The following is a 13,384-nucleotide window of genomic DNA, read 5'->3' on the forward strand; positions in this document are numbered from 1 at the left end:
TGTTTTTTCCTGCAGGCCAATAAAGCTGTAGATGGAGGACCTTGAGATCAAGACCCTGTCATGTCCAGCCCAATCTCCAGTCCTGAAATCCACTGTATATGTCTCAAATTAAATGTAACAAATCATGTAAACATTCATCATCTTTTTTTGGAAAATGAAACATCAATCTTTGATAATTGCCTTAATATTTTAAATAACTTAGAAGATAGCGATCAACACTCTTAAAAATAAAGGTTCATTATTGGCATTGATGGTTCCATAAACAACCTTTCAAATGCACAAAACGTTCTTTCGATTATTAAAATGTTGTTCACAATGAGAAAAAAAAAAAATGGTTCTTTTAAGAAATGATCACTGATAGGTTCTTTGGGGAAGCAAATGGTTCTTCTATGGCATCACTGGCGTTTATTCTCTTCAGCAGTGCGACTTTCACTCAGTTCACAAGGTGAAGAAACAAGTATTTTCAGAAAATTAGAGATTAAATATGACATATGTCAGTGCATGTGACACATCTTTGGTTAAGGATGTTTAAATTGAATATGCTCAAGCTCTGTGATTAGCAATAGCTCATATGAGGATGGCAACTTGAAGTTCACTTTGTTATATCATGCCAAAATGTTACATCGGATGGATCTCCACATCAGAAATATCAAATATATTAGATACGAATCCCTGCCAGAAGATATAAGTCTTCTATCAGCCTGAGAGTTTGACTGAGAAAGCCAGGGAAGAGCAGAAGCAGACGAAGTGATGATAGGAAAAAGAGCAGTTTATTGAATAATCTTAGCTGTGTGTTTCAGTGCTCACTTCATCTGACCAGTACAACATCCAACAAGTGTTTATTATACCGAAGCAATAACAATGGAAAATTCCTGCTTCACCACATCATCTCCTGTGACGTTAAAAACCTTGAAATGGAGACATTCTTGATCTCCTACTCACGAAAACAAACATCCCTTCAAACCACAGTCATGAAGATCAAACTATAGCAAGCATTTAATAAGTAAAATAAGTGATATAAAAATAAAAACAAAATAAATCAATCATAATAATAAAATGATGAATACATGAGTAAATGGTAAATGTAAATCATTTGACAACAACGACTAATGATTATAATCATATACAAACAAAGAAAACAATAAAACAGCACAGATGTAAATGGTTGCTCTCTTAAAGTAACACACAGGATGCTATTGAGAATCCTTAGATCATCAACTTTCATGTTTTTAACCAACTTTCAAAATGTTGCATTAAAATGATTTTGTGTACTTTGATCAAACAGGATTTGTTTTAAGTGACAAACACAAAACGTTCAACCACAAAACTGACCAAATCCATTGATAACACTTACTGAAGTTTGTGCTTCTGATTCCTTCAGTTAATGATGTCACTTCCTGGAGGATGATGTCATTAAGGAAGTGCCTTTTGTGCCAGTCAAATTAAAATCAATAAACATGATAATAATCACTTGCATATCAAAATATGTATAACACTTTGTTGAACTATTGTATTAAAAATGTATGTACAAAATTCGGACTTTTTTCCCCTTAGAATTATCTGAGATAATCTTGCAGTTCAGACTTTATAACTCCAAATTGCTCACAATTGTGAGGGGAAAAAATAGGCTAATCCACAGCTAGCTGTACATTAAATGATTGACATGGAGGGCAGGCAAAGAACCGCCCGATGCAAATTCGGACGTACTACATTCGCCAAAGATCTACTATGGTTTACTGATATTTTGCAAAGTTACAAACAAAAACGTGGTGCAAAAGCATCATGTATATACTTGTTTACATGCGGCGACGTTATTTCATACAAATACTTGGTATAGTTTGGTCTCTAACTGAAACAAATACGCTTGTTGTATTCTGCTACTTGAGACCTTTTCAACAATATATGACAGCAGTCTGTTATGTAGGCTACTGTGATTTACAATCTGTGTTACAGTCGCTCTCTCTGATGTCACACACCGATCGGTCTGCGCAGCGCGAGGCATCTTGAACAAGCCTGGTAGCTACTGGAAGAATCATCGTTTTTGAACAAATCTCTTGAATGAATGAATGATACATTGACAAATACATTTGTTTACATCCCGCAATAAAAAGTCAAGGGCAGCGTCAGGTTTCTGTGTGATCTCCGATCTCTGTACGTGAGATGTCACGTGACACGTGTGTGTAGCTTCAATGAAAACAGCGCATTAATATAAAACAGTGATTAAACTGCCTTCTAGCCAATCAGAATCGAGTATTCAGACAGACCACAGTATAAATGTATTTAAAATTTGTTATTGTCATGTATAATATATTTTCAATTAATCTAATTTTCCAAAATCTGAAGTCAAAATGCATCACAAACAAGCTTAACTAATGCGTTTAGGGTTTTTTAAAAACGTATTTCATAACCTTGATTTGTGAACTTGGTTGATTAATTGTGGAATCTTGGTTGTCAATCATGACCGGATCACTGAATGGAGCACTGTGTCAACGCTGCCAGCTTTATAGATGCAGATTTCACTGCAACTAGAGCGAGCGTCCCAAAAACACTCCCACTTTCTACAGCTCCAGCTCCAAGCAAGCTGGACAAAATCTGGGCAGACAATCCGACTTCCACAGCTGGAGCTGCAGGGAACAGAAACGCTAAGAGCGCAGGTGCAAATCCGGTTCCGACCCCCAGCATAAACATGGACAGCATAATCGCCAATTTCATATTGCGTTTTGAGAGAAGGTCATTGTTCTGTCCTTCTTCACTCAGTCTTCTCTGCTCCTCTTCTTGGATCCAGATGTCCAGATCTTCCTTTTCTTTATATTCTCTTTCCATTCTCTCCGCCTCCTCCTCAATCTCTCTTTCCTCCAGTCTTCTCATGTTCTCCTGCTCTCTATTCAGAGATGCTCTGAACCGTTCCAGTCTCTCTGGGATGGGATGCGCATTCTGCTCTTCTTTCCTTATATCCGTCTCTATCTGTTTAATCCTGCCTTGTATGCGTTTCCTTTTTCTCTCTGTTTCTTGCCTCTCTTCATTCATGGATGCAATAAACAAACGCCATCGATCATCGGCCATTTTCCTGACCTCCTGCTTGATTTTCTTCATTCTTTCGGCCATATCAGCTTGCATTTTCTTCTCTATTATCTTCTGGGCTTCCTGCATGACTTCTATGATTGGACTGATGAAGTGACGGTTCTCATTTTGAGCGAGCAGCTTGTCAACCCTCTGCAGGAGTCGACTCACCTGATGTCGGTTTGTGGGGTTTGTGTTGTCAAAAGCAACGAAACGCCTTCCAAATCTCTCCACGAGCTCCTGCACTTTCTGATTTTGTTTTGAAATAAACTCTTCAATGGATCCTCCTCGAAGTCTATCCGCGTGGGAGAATATGAGGATGGTGTGATGAGTGACGTCCTCATGAAACATCTCCAGAATCATGTCTACGGTGCGCTGCTGCTCCTCTGTGAATCGCTCTATCGGTACGACGAGCAGAAACGCATGAGGACCTGGAGAACACAAAGCCAGGCAATGAATTACTTCTTCTTGTAGTTCTTCATCTGTTAAGTTTGTGTCAAAAAAACCAGGTGTGTCCACAAGAACCAGCTCTCGTTCCTTCACCATCACACATTCTCTCTTGCACTCTTTTGTGACCGAACTCATGCTCAATCCATCATCAAAGCGTTTGTTTCCCAGGATGGTGTTTCCTGTCGCACTTTTCCCTGCTCCTGTTTTCCCCAGCAGAACCAGGCGCAGTTCATTCGGTGCTGGATTTATTGTGTTCTGAGGATCGCTCCCAAACGACCCTTGGGAGGTTTGAGCGATTCTCCGTTTTATGTTTGAGTTTCTGCTGGAACTCTCCCTCCAATCACTGTGTGGCATCTTTGATCCTGAGGAAAAACCAAAGTATCAAGCAAATTGTTGAGAAAACTAACAATAACCCAGCTAATGTTCTCAGAACATTTTCTCAAAGTTATGAACAAACATTCTTTCAGTAACGTTAATACGTTCGTTCAGCGTTATCTGGTCTTTAATAATGTTTTCAAAAATTTAGCCCAAAAATTGTATTCACATACTTTTTTTTACATACATTTTAATTGGATGTTTGTGTAAAGATTTTTTAAAATGTTACTTCACTAGCAAGGACCATGCCATAACTATGCAGATAATAGACTTTATTAGAATGAAGACAGGTTGAAAAGGATGGGAAAGGGAAAGGATGTTATGGTTCTCCGGTCTGGATGATCGGGAGACTCAGAGTGAGGGCTTCGTCTCTGTAGGTAGTAAGCTGGGCTACTTGAAGACACCCTAAGGTTTGAATGAGCTGATGTGGGCTTGAGCTTGACAGAGATCATTAAGATTATTACGAATGTATGAACTCTTATTGTTTCATCCAAGATGCCTGTGCTGGCGGCTGTTGTGGCTGCTCCAATCTGGAAGAAATTGATGGAGTATTGTTCGGGAGATATGCCGAAGGTGCTGAGAATATTTTAAAAGTGTTTGAAAGTGTCTTGAGGCCATTTTCCTGTCTTCTGCAAGAAAGGGTAGTGTATATGAGTATGTGAGTAGAATCTGAAGTATGTGATGTCTGAGAGGCTGGGATGAATGACTGGACTGAAAGCGGAAGTTGACGGGGAAAATTCGGAGCAGCACAGGTTTACGTAGACCTTTAATGAGCATAGATATATGAGAATGAGAAATGGAGTGGCATTGGTCGCCAGCGGCGAGGCTGTGTAGTGACGTCACGAGTGACGATGGGAGGATCACATGCGAATGCCGGAAGCATTGAGGGCTCGGAGTGTAAAGTTACTGAAGTGCTAGTGGATGCTGTATAAAGTTGAAATAATCTTGATGAAACAAACGGAGCTGTGAAGGTTGGTTCAGTGTAAACATGCATGACTGGTTGAGGCGTGGCTTTGCTCATGAAATGTGGTTAACTTCTTAACTCCACTACTTGTTTTTAGAACGTTCAGAGAACATTGAAATGTAACATTCCCATAAAGAGATAAAAAGAGATTCCCTTGACGTAAAATGTGTTTAAACATATAATGAACTGGATGTTTTAAATGTTCAGAGAACATTCAGAAATATTAATTTTCATAAACCATATATATATATATATATATATATATATATATATAAAACATATTTTTGTTAGCTCCCCATACAAATAATTGTATACAATTTTATTTACAAGTATACTTCAAGTTCATTTTATTAATTATACTTAAGTAAAGTTCAAGTATTTTATTAAGTATACTTTATGTAGTTACTTTGGACTAAACTGGCCCACTTTTAGTGTATAAATGTATACTTTTATGTATATTTTAAGTAACATTAGTAAACTTTGAGTACACAACTAGCTTACAATTACGTTTTTCGTTTGTACTGTAACTACACTACAAGTGAACTGTTTCATGTCTATCCTTGTTTTGTTCAACTGGTCGAGGTTGAAATGGAATTTGGAAAGTAAAAAGTGATGCAATACTTTTTATAGAGAGAAATAATTACAGTAATCTAATTACACTGTTGATGTAACGATGACTCAGAAGGACTGGGGTTTAGATCCATCTGCAGCTTTATTAATAACACCACAAGCAGGCAAACATGGGCGACACTTAGACAAACACACGGCCAGATAAGAATTCGTAGTCAAATACGGCGCAGGGTCGATGCAGGCAGCAAACAAACAACCGTAAACAAGAAAACAGTCCGAGAGTCTAAACACGAATTCAGTCCGAACAGGAATAGAAACGCTCGATAATGTCAGCCGGGACGAAAGAAGACTTCACACTGTTAGCTTAGCTTGAAGCAGTCACAGTAACCAGTCCGAGCACGGGCTCATGGGAAATGTAGTTTACAACAGGAGAAACTAATATTCAGGCGAGGGAGCCCTCTGGTGGTGATCGTACTGTAACATTAGTAGTTAATGTAATTAATTACTTTTTAGAGTAACTTATACCCAACACTGTTTTATACTGCAAGTATACTTCTAAGTTTTCTTTAAGTCATACTTATAGTTTATTATTTATATTTATATTATTCTTGCACTTTAAGTATAATTCTTACTCTGAACACAAAAGATATTTTGAAGAAAGTCGGTAACTTTGTAACTTTGTAACCTCACACACACACACACACACACGCGCGCGCTTTTCTGTCATTATTAGTCGAGTATAGTACATAAAAGTATATTTCTGAGAAGTACATGAAAAGACTGAAAGTATGTTTTCTTATTTTTAGTTAAAAAGAAGTAAAGGCTACTATCACACTTCAACAAACTTCTAATTTTAAACGTTCAGAGAACATAAAGAAATAACGTTTTTTTTACTTAATAGAAAACATTCTTAAAATATAGTTTTGTTAGCTGAAGACACTGATAATCATTTATTTCAATTCATTCCTGTAATCGTGATTTAGTTCACTGTAAAAGATAAATATATTTACAACATAAAAAAACAATATATATGCATATATATTTTAATTACCTTCGCTGTACATGTTTTCTGCTGTTTCTCAGTGTGTGTGTGTGTGTGTGTGTGTGTGTGTGTGTGTGTGTGTGTGTGTGTCAGTGTTCTGGACTGGATCATGATGGGCAGGACTTTTACTCAGAAACGAAACTCACCACGAACTACAGACCACTAGAGGGACACAGTGACGTCACAGATTATTTGCACGATTATTTATATATCGTTTCCTGTGCAAAATGTGTAGACATATTCTATGCTTTTACTTCAGCGTTATAGAGTGTTATTTATGCGAAGCTGGTGAAACAAACATTTTGCAAAACTGTATTTTTATGGCTGCAATTCATGAAAAAAAGACTAAAACACTATTTAAACACAAAAGCGATGAGGAATGTGTTGATTTAGTCATTTATGGAGCAGTGTTTCTGATGTCACGGAGAGGTTGATGAAACTGGAAATGGAAAGGCATCACTGACTAAGAAACACAAGAAATATGAAGGAAACTTACAGCAACATGATGTCAAAAATTTCATTTAATTGCATTTAAGCAGGCAATTATAGAGACAATATGTACCCAAAAATTGTTGAAGTGCAATTTTAAAGTTTTGGTAAATAAAACTCTTACAAAATTTCTGGTGAAAGTGCTGGAGTACATCAATAAAACAGCAATTTAAACGAAGATCTTAAAACTGACAACTCCATCAGTTAGTGCAATTAAAAACAACATTCACCCTCATTTTAACTTCAGAAACCTCACCTTTACATAAATAGGTCACATAAATACAGTTCAGTGTTTGTTAAATAACTCAAAGTGAATTCAGTAACGTTTCTTTAGATATAAAATATATATTTTTAAAAAGCTCCCAATTTCCTTCTTTACTGGACATATTTCAGTGATTTCTTTTGTATTAATTTCCATTTGTTTAACTTTGTTTTAAATAAATCAGACGTTTGGTCACAATAAATACATACTAAACCAGCGACACTATAATCAGTGAAGTGAAATGATCTGGCGATGACAGAAGCAGCGGTGCTTTAGTTTGGATCAGTCGCTGTTCCCTAAAACACTCTGTCTCGGGAATGTAAACATTGTAAAGCAAAACTAACGAGTGAATGATAAACACGGGCGTCGCTAACGGCGTCTAGCGGTGTGGTCGTGTTTGAGGGGCTTCGCTCACTAACAGGATTTGACTGTTTTGATGCGGGAAACCACGGTGGACACCAGTTTCTCCAGCTGCTTGGCTCTCATTTCACCCGTCTGCAGAACCTCCTCGTGATTGGCCTTCTTCTCACTGTCGTAATCCAGCACCGACTTATTGGTGATCAGAGACAGAGCCAACACACGCATTCCACAGTGACGCGCCACGATCACCTCATGGACGGTGCTCATCCCTGAAAACACACACACACACACATTAATGCCACCTACTGGCAGTTTTAGTTTCTTATTTAGTGTATCACTTCATAAAAAATAAATATATATAAAATCTATATTTTTGGGATAGTTTTGGTCTGTAAATAAATCTAAATACTAATTCAGATGCAGATTCTGTAAAAAATCCTGGCCATTGAAGCCTAAAAGTTTGTGTAAAAAATTCTATGTTGAATCAAATAAAATATTTCTTTGTAAAACTACTTTTTTTGAAATGTCTATTTTATGCTTTTCTTATTTAACACACTTTTGTGGGTAATTTCTCAGCCAAATTTGATGGGATTAGATTAATCACTAATCGCTTGACAGCCCTAATGTATAGATATTATATTATTTATATTTTTACTTTTTACTTTTATATATATATATATATATTTACCTGAGTAAAAAATGTATAAAATAATAAATCAACATTAGAAAATTACTTAAATTACAGTTAAAGTTATCAGTAAAGTTGATTATAATTAAGAACACTACATGTTCCAGCAGGAGTTGAAGAATAAGAGGGATTGATCACATCGGTGGAAAACGACGAATGCATTTTGACGAATGATTATGAAGACAAACACAGAGTCCAAACACACCTACTTCCATACTATATAGAAGCACTTACAATGTACGTTTCAAATCAAATGTAGTAGTTACTGTATGCAGCAAAACATTCAGCAAAACGTCTTTCTCTAGAATATCATGCACTGATGAATCATTCAGAATAAGACCAGAAACATGTTAAGAAAGTAAACGGTCTGTTTTTCCTGATAACTCACCCACTGCATCGGCTCCGAGGAAGCGCAGCATTTTGCACTCAGCGATCGTCTCGAAGGACGGGCCGCCCAGAGCGCTGTAAACGCCCTCCTGCATGAACGAGGAGAATTCCAGCTCCGCCGCGACGTCGTGCGCCAGCTGCTGCAGCCCGCGGTCATACGCGTCCGACATACACGGGAACCTCACGCCATACCTGCGGTTCAGAGACACGGGAGAGAAACGGTCAACATCCATGTTTTTAAAGTCACCATGAAATCAAAGTGGAGAATTCTTGTGGAATATTGCAGTTTAATCTAAATGATTTATCATTATTGTGTTCCTGGTAATCTTGAATCAGAATATCTTCCTCTTGCGGCATCTCTTCTCTTCTCTGATGATGAGGGCGGGGCAACCTGTCACTCACATGAGATCCACCAATGGCAAACCACAACAGTCCAATCAGTTCCCCACAGACAAAATCAAGCCCCGCCCTACATTTGTTCTTGTTCCTGAAGCGTTTCACTATGAATTATAATTTATGACTGGCCCATCGTGCTATTCTGGCATTATATAGTAACACACACTCACACACACACACACACACACACACACACACACACACACACACACACACACACACACTGAACTCAGACCAGCACAATCTCACCTCTCGTCGTTCAGTCCCACTAACGGGTTGTTTCCAGCGAAGCCTGGGATATTGATGTGATCCTTTATGACCATGATGTCGCCCACGCTAAAGTCCTGGTTCAGTCCGCCAGCGGCGTTGGTCAGGAGAACCGTCTCCACACCCATGAGCTTAAAGACCCGGATGGGCATGGTGGTCTGCCGGAACACAAACCAATCACAATCTTACCATAAATAATACCTAAAAAATCATGATAGTCATATTTCAAAAATCAGATTTCATCTCAAAATCAACACAAACATGTACTTCATGAAGAAAGTCTTTTGCATTGACATTATTTTCAAAGAGTTTTGTCTTGATGTTGTTTTTGGGCTCTACTAGAACAGGTTGATTATTCTCCTCATATTCTCCAGTGTTGCAGCTCCTCTCTTCCCAGTCTGTCAGTAACGCTCTGTTTAGTTCCTGTCTCTATGAAGCCCCTCCTTCTGAAAAGCACAATGTGCTCTGATTGGTCGGCTGGAGCAGTGTGTTGTGATTGGTGTTTGGGAAATGTCCCGCCCCTTACCATGACCGCCAGTTTCAACACACTACTAACTAACTCAACCAGGCCCCGCCCCTTTATTCTGCGCATTAATTATTTAAATGAGGAATATTGTGAAGAAAACTCAAGATGGAGTTCAGAAACACTGACACAGTGAATAATAATAATAATCTTTTTCATGCTCAAACATCAGCATTACACACTGAAGACAGATGAAGCTGTAGCTGAACTAGAGGAACAGCTGAGATGATTATGTAACACTGTGGTACAAAGTTTGCATTTTATTAACAAAGACGTTGTAAAGATGCCAGTGATGTTTACATTGAGCAAATCCCGCCGGATCATGAGCAGCGGCCGTCTGTCAGTATAAACAGCAGGACTGATAACAGGGAACGTTCTCAGAGTTATCTGGTCTTCAATAATGCTCTCAAAACAAAAACACTATCTTAATATTTTTTAAAATGTTACAACTTGTTTCAGAACATTCCGAGAACATTCAAAAGTAACATTCTCATAATGTCATAATGTTTGCAAACTGATAAAATGGAATGCAACCTTAACGTTCGCATGACCAAGAAAAAACATTTCAAAAACTTCACATTCAGAAGCTGCAGTTTCAGTGAGTTAATCACCTTCTGAATGGGGTATCCTTCATAGAGGTGGAACCTTCCCTGCATGCAAACGCACGGCTTTCCTCTCAGGGTGCCGAACACCAGCTTTCCGGCGTGGCCGTGAACTACAGAACACAAGAGCGTACAACAGTCAGTCGGTGCAGCGGCTGGAGCATCACACGGTTTCACACACAGAACTAAACGTGAACCGTCTGAACTCACCAGTGCTCTGAGGGAAGTTTGGGATGTCTTTGTAGTTGATGACTAGCTGGTCTTTCAGCATGTCTGCCAGTCTGCCGAGACCGGAGCCGCACACGATCCCCACCAGAGGGCGCACGGGAACCTGAGCAATCAGCCAATCGGCCGTGGCCTTGCACTCCTCATAACTGTACCTGAAGGAGGGAAAGAACCATGTAACTTTTTTCAAAAATGTGTAAAAATAAATGTTCATTAAATGTATTTATTTATTTATTATTTAATTTTTACTGTATATATATATATATATATATATATATATATATATATATATATATATATATATATGATTTATTTTACATAATATTATTTTATTTATTTTAAATAATATTATTAATATTAAATTAATGTTATTTAAAAGATTTCTTGTACTTGAAGGAGGGAAAAAAATCATGTAACTTTTTTTTAAAAATTTGTAAAATAAATGTTCATTAAATGTATTTATTGATTATTTAATTTTTATTGTATATATATATATATATATATATATATATATATATATATATATATATATATATATATATATATATATATTTGATTTATTTTACATAATATTATTTTATTTATTTTAAATGATTTCTTGTACTTGAAGGAGGAAAAAAATCATGTAACTTTTTTTTAAATTGTAAAGTAACTGTTCATTAAATTTATTTTTTTAATTATTAAATAACAAATTTAATTCATTATAACATAACATTATTTAAATTACTTTTTAAAAATATTATTTAAATATAATTAAATAATATTAATTTATTTATTTTTTAATAATATGTAAATTATTATTAAATAATATTATTGAAAAATAATTTAAATAATATTATTCAATTTGATATTGTAACGCGTTGCTCGCGCAGGAACACACAACGAAGGAGATTAGGTTCAAATAAGCCTTTCCTTAAGAAATCCAACAGGTACAGGCAGGAACACAACACAACACAGGAATTACGAGACCGGACAATGAACAGGGAAGACAGGAACTTAAATACACAGATGATTAACTAAAGTGACATACAGCTGTGAATAATCTTGTTAGTGTCCATGGTGATAGATGCTGGCGGAAAACAGACAGATGACGACCAAAACAAACAGAGACCGTGACAGATATATTAATGTTATTTAATTGATCTAATTTCCTATCATTTCGATTTACTTGCAATGTGTAATAGGAAATGTTATTGTTTAGCTCAAGCTTCACTAAATTGTGTTTTACTAAAATAGCAATGTTTTCAAATCAACCCACGAATGCCTTACAAGGACTGGATGTTTAGGAGAGAAAAGACTGAAATAATAACAGCGTCTGAATGAAGGAGGGATTGAGTTGAGTCATTCTGTCTGCCTTCTGATGTTTTTATAACAACAGATCCTAATCTGAATCTGAGTTAATGTGATGAAATGAAAAAGAACTCAACATAATGATTAGACTGATTCATGATTCTTTTAATAATCCACAGAGGAACTCCCCGAATCAGTCAAATCTGTCCCTGATCAGTCAGAGTCTGATGTGAGTCACTTTCCAGATCACTGAATTTAATGTCATTTCTGAGTCTGATTGACCACTAATAACCGCGTGGAGTTAATGAAGTGTATATGATGTAAAGCAAAACTGATCATTTATTTGAGAAAGCACTTCTTCTTCATCATCATCGTCGTCATCAGGGTCTGATCGAGTGATACGTGATGAAGCGCACGTCACAGCGCGCGCACCGGGTCTCCTCAGCATCACATATGAAACACGTGCCCGCGCATCTCGACAGGAATTATATCTTATATTTACTTTACTTTTCATCATTCAGGATCTTATATCATGTATTATATCTAATTGAACGATCTTTGACGGTGTTTGTACAGTCTGTTTAAACATCCTCTTGATGTGTGTGTGTGTGTGTGTGTGTGTGTGTGTCAAACCAGCTTAACAGGTTTCAGCACAACATGATTTTTTAAATTCCTTCTTAAACTCACAGAAATAAACAGATATTATAACAATAATATGACGTTGAGTACATGTATGATGCAAGAGCTGAGTGATGATGTCACGGACAACGTGCGCGTGCCAGACATAAGCAGCTAAAATGATTCACATCAGTTTAAGTTATCATAGGATCATAAACCTCCAAACGCAATTTTATTATATTTAAGGGTTCAAAACTCACCCTGTAGCTGAATCCGGAAACATTTCGATGAGTTTCAGTCACTTTTCAGAATATTCAGGTTGTCTCTGGAGAATGTTCCCTTTTGTGTCGTTGGTGTTCCGTTAAACTCTTTTATCTGGCTCTGAGTGTGTGTGTGAGAATGAGAATGACCTTATAAAATGCGTTTCCTCCTCCATCAGTTTCTCTATTCATGCGGCGCGCGCGCTCATTGGCTGCGCGCGCGGGTGTGAACTCGAGGGAGGAGGATGCGCGCATTTCCTGTAGCGCAACGCTTTGTGACGTCATTCACCGCGCCTCTACCAGGAAAAAAAATGTAATAAAAAAATAGTGATTTTCAAAATGAATTTGTTTTCTATTTTTTTTTAACAGATTTCACTTTCATAAATGCAAGTTTACTAATAAAAAACTGAAGTTGACTGAAGGAAGGCTTTAGTAGACAGTAATTCACTTATTTTATTATAATAATAATAATCTTTATTTTCTATAGCGCCTTTACATGTTACGTCATTACAAGAACAAGTAAAACAAAATACACCTTATAATATTATACAGTAAG

At 37.0% G+C, this 13,384-nt stretch overlaps 2 protein-coding genes across 2 annotated transcripts; both read right to left on the reverse strand.

The window, feature by feature from the left end:
• Positions 1-751: 751 nt before the first annotated feature.
• LOC125250469 (GTPase IMAP family member 4-like) lies at positions 752-6,838 on the reverse strand. Its single transcript, XM_048163062.1, has 2 exons — positions 6,471-6,838; positions 752-3,872 (listed from the first exon to the last, which is right to left on the reverse strand). Exons 1-2 carry the CDS (start codon positions 6,481-6,483, stop codon positions 2,467-2,469), a joined length of 1,419 nt encoding a protein of 472 aa, XP_048019019.1. The 5' UTR covers positions 6,484-6,838; the 3' UTR covers positions 752-2,466.
• Positions 6,839-6,964: 126 nt separating this feature from the next.
• Positions 6,965-12,995, reverse strand: pnp5b (purine nucleoside phosphorylase 5b). Its single transcript, XM_048163063.1, has 6 exons — positions 12,829-12,995; positions 10,646-10,815; positions 10,445-10,548; positions 9,293-9,468; positions 8,649-8,839; positions 6,965-7,841 (listed from the first exon to the last, which is right to left on the reverse strand). The coding sequence occupies exons 1-6, from the start codon at positions 12,849-12,851 to the stop codon at positions 7,627-7,629; spliced, it is 879 nt and encodes a 292-aa protein (XP_048019020.1). The 5' UTR covers positions 12,852-12,995; the 3' UTR covers positions 6,965-7,626.
• Between the last annotated feature and the right edge of the window lie 389 nt (positions 12,996-13,384).

Source organism: Megalobrama amblycephala, linkage group LG17 (assembly GCF_018812025.1).
Source record: "Megalobrama amblycephala isolate DHTTF-2021 linkage group LG17, ASM1881202v1, whole genome shotgun sequence".
Taxonomy (NCBI): domain Eukaryota; kingdom Metazoa; phylum Chordata; class Actinopteri; order Cypriniformes; family Xenocyprididae; genus Megalobrama; species Megalobrama amblycephala.